Source organism: Cetorhinus maximus, chromosome 4 (assembly GCF_964194155.1).
Source record: "Cetorhinus maximus chromosome 4, sCetMax3.hap1.1, whole genome shotgun sequence".
Lineage (NCBI taxonomy): Eukaryota > Metazoa > Chordata > Chondrichthyes > Lamniformes > Cetorhinidae > Cetorhinus > Cetorhinus maximus.
This window is the reverse complement of record NC_135882.1, coordinates 39535315-39541393: the sequence shown is the minus strand read 5'-3', so window position 1 is coordinate 39541393 and position 6079 is coordinate 39535315. Positions and strand designations below refer to the sequence as shown.

Here is a 6079-nt window from a genome sequence, read left to right as displayed (position 1 = left end):
ATATCGAAAATGGGAAATGTGTTCTCTTCAAACTGCATACACGTGAATACCTCTGGACTGATTGTTACATTGATTGACTATTTTGATTACTTAAATTACTAAACTTAACTCCCTTTTCTACAGCACTTCGCTGATGCAGAGGGATCTTTCAGAGCGCTTGACTACAAAAAGTGAAAGGGTAGGGATAGGGAGGAGGAGAAATAAGGAGAGAGGTGAAGAGAGGAAACGTGGAAACGGCAGGGTGAAAGATCTGAAGGAAATTTAAGATAATATTTAAATTAAGAAAAAATGAAAAACAAATGTAATCCCAAACCCCGGAATATAATTTTATCTTTTCAGACCTGAAATAGTACCACATTCGTATTTAAAAATGTCCAATATTTTTTTAAATCCCATTCAATCAAAGCAAACCAGTGCTTTTTTCTTTCAACAAAATTCAGCTGTACGCCTTCGCTTTAAAATTATATATTATTTGTAACATTTTAATTCATTTATACATATATATAAATAAACCCCCACCCACCCTGGAATCATATTAGCAATTGTGAAAAGGCAGAGTTTCACCCTCTGTTCATGTGTCTTATTTATTGGCAAACCGAACGATTTTGTTACATTGTGAATTAATTAAATATCGATGTATCTTGAGACATCTTATATATGACTTTCATGGGAAATCTGCTGTAGAAATAAACGAGAACCAAACAGAGACCAAAGCAATTCATTGCATTTTCAGCAGAGAAAAATCTCTGTTTTATTGTGTAAACCAAAGTGTGCTTGTTTTGTCAAATAGTTACGTTTAGATTAAAGATCAAAACTGCGCTAAAATGACATTTCTGGATGTGAACATAACCACCGGATTTGGAAGACAACAGTTGCTGAAGATGTAATTCCCAGCACCAGTGACAGCTCCTGCAGGTTTTCTTGCACCTTTGTGCCACATGTGGCACTGTCACCATGCTGTACCTGTAGAAACAGTCCCGAGCGCCAATGAACTACTGTAATTTTAATCCCCACAACATGAAGAGACTTGCTGAAAAATATGTTGTGCAGTCTTGATTACAAAATTGCCTTTTTGCGATTTCAGCGTCAGTTTTCAGAACATTTTTACAATATAAACCAAGGTTTGTTTAGTAAAGTGTCGTTACACGCAAACGGTAATTGCACTGGTACCAACATTAACAATATGATCCTTCTTAGGTCTCAAAAGAGATTTGATTATTGGACAGAGAGAAGTGCTCCACATTAATATTTATGCTTCAATACTTCATGCTTACCAACCTTTTTGGAGCCATTCAGACATCGAGTGCTTACTTATCCACGTTTTACTAAATGGTACACAACCTGTTTGGTCATGAAATATGCAGCGTTTTTTCCGGGGTAAAACATATTCCGGTAGTGAGATACAAAATGCATATATTAATCTTACTTGCAATATTAAGCAAAGTACAGAAAGTACAAACCTGAAAACAAAGTTCTCATACGATGCAAATGACTATTAAAGCACGGAGAATAACCTACTGCATTTTAATCGTTTGTTTTTTTTTGCCCGGCTCTGTGGTGCTCCCTCGTCTAAAGTTGGAGCTTAGTCACTAGAACAGTTACAGCAGCCCAGCTCCGCATAGATAACGACCAAGCTTTGCAGTACAACCCTCCTTCCATTCAACAGTTCAGAGAAAACAGAACACTGTTATTAATCACTCATGCCTGTCAAAGATGACAAGTCAAAAAGTTCGATTTTTTTCTGAAAGAATGAATAATCTCGGCGTATCTTTTGTATTGACTGCAGCAAAATATCTAATTGTGCCTTTTGCGGGGGGCGGGGTGGGGGGCGGTTGGGGACCAACACTTATTTCAACTTCCTCATTTATCTCCAAATATTAATGAATATGAATTTATCACGGAGGGCGGTCAGTTTTCTTACATTTATTTTGAGTTTATTGAATATTTCCCGACATATTTTACCCTGTGTTCGTTCAGTTTAAACCTTTACTGAGAATGTTTGCTGCCGTGAGGATTGCCTTCGCTCCACCAGTCCATTTGAACAAAGACCCGAAGCAATGAAAGCAACTGAATCTCTCTTAAAAATAATCGACAAGCTGATCAAAACCAAACAAGTTTATTGGTGGGAAAAACGTCCACTTCACACATCAGAGGGGAACAGGGCAAATAATAAATAAAAATACACGTTAATCGATCTCTTTTTTTCATTGCATATGTCAAATCATTCACGCCATGCTTCCTTAAGACGAGGAAGTATGTTAATGCATTAGTAAGACACTTGGACAAGTTTGCACACGGTTACACGTTAATACTTCGCCAGTGACCCTTTTCAGAACTTGTTCACAGGCAACACTACACTCACCGAAATCCTTCGTGATTGCTGATTATTGAATACGTCAAAATATAACACATAGAAAAATAAACTCACTACAATTGTATGAATAAATATTCGACTAGGTCAAATTAATTGAAATGAAATAGTCGATGCGTCTTCATACCGTGATTTCCTAAAATGTCTCTTTAATATAAATAATATTTATGACGTGTATTAGAAGGCAGACCTTTTTTTTGAACGATCATTGTGCACAGTAAAGCAAAGCTTCCTCTATCTGATAGCTAGCAATGCTGCGTCGGGAGTAAAAACAGAAAATATATTGGGAACACTTAATTGTTTTGTGTTTCCAGATTTTGTGTGTGGTTTGCTATGTACAGTACTGATTTTGGATCCTTAAGGGCTCATATGTCACTTAAATGGTTACATACCTCTATTTATCCATCTCAGAGTAATTAAAATAACATTCATGGAAAATGCTGTTCTGCCACATGATCCACTTGTAAAATACTGTCGTGTCTGTGAAACTAAGCAAAAGTATTTACAAATGATCCTGTTAAATGGAAAGTGTACGCGAGAAGTAAGGAGGGGCCCATATGGTGTCTATTTCCCTTTAAAGGGGTAGTTGCTAATATATAATTTACTCACTTGCATAGTTTTTCGATTATTGCTTCTCTGCCATCATGTAACATTCGAATATGAGTGCAGTCGTGCTGTTAAAAACAATTTTGTATCAATTATTTAATGTGCCACCCACTGCTTTATCTTAATTACTTGTGATCTGTATAGCCACTATTTTTCTCATTAATTATGAAAAACCGCATTTAATTCGTCCTGCATTGAAAGTGTCTCGTTGCGCAGATGGAAATCGTAAGGAAATGTACTGTCTGTGGGCACCACACATCGCATGGCTGGGCTGAACATGTAGCTCTGTCCAAGGGGACGGCTGGCTGGCACGGCGGAATAATGCATGCCATAGTGATAATTTTTCACATAGTCAGATGGATCTTCTTGCTTCAGGGAGAAAATCCCATTAAAGTTAATTGGAGGACTTAGGGGACCATCAAACTGTGGGCTCACACACTCGGGAGAAGCGTTTTGGTAGAAAGATTCATAAGCACCACAGTAGCTGTAAGGTTTGATGGACTTGGAGGAACTTTCCATTGGACTCTGTCCCGAGGGGCTGCCTAGATCAGGGTTTTGATATGTGTAGAGAGTGGAGGAAAATTGTGACCTAGCGATGTGAGCTCCATCTCCGCCCTGATCCATCAGTAAATTTCTGGTATTGAGTTGCAGGCAACCAGCCACCAGATTGGTTGTTGGTTGGGATAAGTCTTTACACAAATTTTGCACGAAGGTCAGCAGGTCGGGCCGCTTGCCGATGCGCAGGATCTCAGATAGAGCCCAAATGTAGTTTTTCGCTAGGCGCAATGTTTCTATCTTGGACAGTTTCTGTGTTTTGGAATAACACGGGACAACTTTGCGAAGGTTGTCCAGGGCATTGTTGAGACCGTGCATCCGCTTCCTCTCCCTGGCATTCGCCTCAGTCCTCCTCAGTTTGACTCGCTCAACCCTTTCTTTAGTCATTACCTTTTTCCGGGGTCCTCTCCTTTTGGGATGTTCCTCGTCATCTTCGCCTTCCTTCCCAGTCTCATCTTTCTCTGACTCTACAGACGGGGTAATGTTGCTGAGATCAATTGAGCACTGCTCGTGCTCCGCACAAATTTCGGACTCTTTATCCTCAGCTTCACTAACATCATCAAAGTTTGTTCCGGGCATCATGACAACTTCCTCAATTGGTAAAGTCAACATGTTGTCAGCTTAGGGGGGAGAAGGGGAGAAAAAAATGGTTATCGGCACAATTTTCTAGCTAGGGAATACATTAGAATGAATTGATTGTTGCACCAGCCAATTCCTGAGTTGAAGATTAAATAATCTGATCAGATCTTTAAAAAATTAAACTATAATATTCATCACTGGAAAACATAATAAATCTTAGCATTTAGTGTTGTACGGAACTATCTTTGGCTTGTTTTTGCACGAGCAGCTTCTCAATTGCTTTAGACTCGATAAAGGGGGTGCTTTTTCCAATATTACATGTGGTTGTGACCTTCTGGCTAATCTTAACATGGTTGTGTAAAAGCTGTGCAATTGACAGGTCTATGAAAACAGGACGGTTCCACTGTTTTGGTTTGATTCCCCTGGGTCTCAAACTTCCCATGGATCGTAATTAAAATTACAGGATCGCTTACAATGCTACATCCAACCATAGTAACACTATAGTTACTACAGGAAGTGTCGCGGTATGGATATCGGAGACTAGTGGAATTCCGGCTTCCTTATATATATATATTAATATAAACTATATATGTAGTGCCAAGAAAATTTCAAAGATTTTATTTTAGAGGTTAGAACGGCACTAGAAACCCACATTGCACAGGATGTCACCGGATAGCCTATTTCGTTCCGTAAGCATCAACAATAGACTGGGTCTGGCATTGAGCCGGAAAGTTAAACGACCGACCAAGAAATTATTTGGAAATAATTCCCTTTTCAATGAAGTATTAAACCCTAAATTGGAAATCGAGGTAATTCTTTTCTTTAAAGTGTTCCGTGTGCTACATAGCACCAACCCCGGCACTAGTTATGCAGTGCAATAAATCATTTGACAGATGGAGGGTCACAGGGTTTTCTTCCCACTATGAAATATTGCAATTTGCACTTGCATATTCTACATTCAGCTCAAAGTTAATCTGTTACACTCTGAAGTTTCTATATATCAGAACGACACTCTACATTTTAGAAGCTTCCTTTTCCACTTCGAAAACTAGTTTTAAATTCGAGCACTAATAGCACAACATTTTGAACCATTACTATTTTATACACTGAAGTGTAGGCTTGTTTAAAATACCAATCCTATTCAGTACATAAACGAGCGTCTTTTCAAAAATCTCAGTCCGTATGCAAATTTTGGCTTGTTACACGAAAGTCTTGTTAAATCTATGAATGAAATGACAAAACAATTTATAATGACGAAGTCATCAGTTGCAAGGGAGACAGGTAATTTTCGAATTGCATACGAAGTCAATATATATTAGCGCTTAAATATGCAATATCAGGATGGTTGCACATTACGGCAGGGTAATTAAAAAACGGCATCCGTTTTAATGCAATTATGCTCTGGTTGTTCAATTATTTTTTTTTTTGAATTCTTACCTGAAATCAGTGCTTAGAAGGGATGCTCATTTTCAGCTCTTTCTGGCTGCTTCTCCGTGTTCTGACGGCAGTGGTAGGGTCTCTCCGCAGGATCGGTGTGTGATCGCTCTGAGAAGTGACAGTGATGCCAACTGCCAGCGCTGGTACCATGCCATCTGCCGCTGACGTCAGCGGGCAGCCGTCGCTGATTGGCAGGTGCAGACGCTGGCATCTTGCGCCCCGAGGGAGACAGGAGCTGGGGCAGCAGCCCATAGACATCAAGTATTATCACCATCTCCACGGGGCAGCCGAGCTGACAGCAAGGAGGCCGGGAGGATCAGCTAGCCGCTTAAAATAAAAGGAAAGGCATGACACACATCCCATATTACACCTTATTAAACCCTGTTTCCACATGTCAGCACCAATCAGACACAGAAATGCATGGTGAACTACTCAGAATTAAGGCAGAAAAAAAATCTTTTTTGAGTAGCAAGTCTGTTATTAATAATTTTATCATTAGTTGGGGACTTGACGCATTTGGTCTGGTAAAGG

At 39.4% G+C, this 6079-nt stretch overlaps 1 protein-coding gene across 1 annotated transcript; it reads right to left on the bottom strand.

Moving 5' to 3' along the window:
- Positions 1-729: 729 nt before the first annotated feature.
- On the bottom strand, positions 730-5646 carry neurod6a (neuronal differentiation 6a). Its single transcript, XM_078539688.1, has 2 exons — positions 5549-5646; positions 730-4152 (listed from the first exon to the last, which is right to left on the bottom strand). The coding sequence occupies exon 2, from the start codon at positions 4142-4144 to the stop codon at positions 3137-3139; it is 1008 nt and encodes a 335-aa protein (XP_078395814.1). The 5' UTR covers positions 4145-4152; positions 5549-5646; the 3' UTR covers positions 730-3136.
- Between the last annotated feature and the right edge of the window lie 433 nt (positions 5647-6079).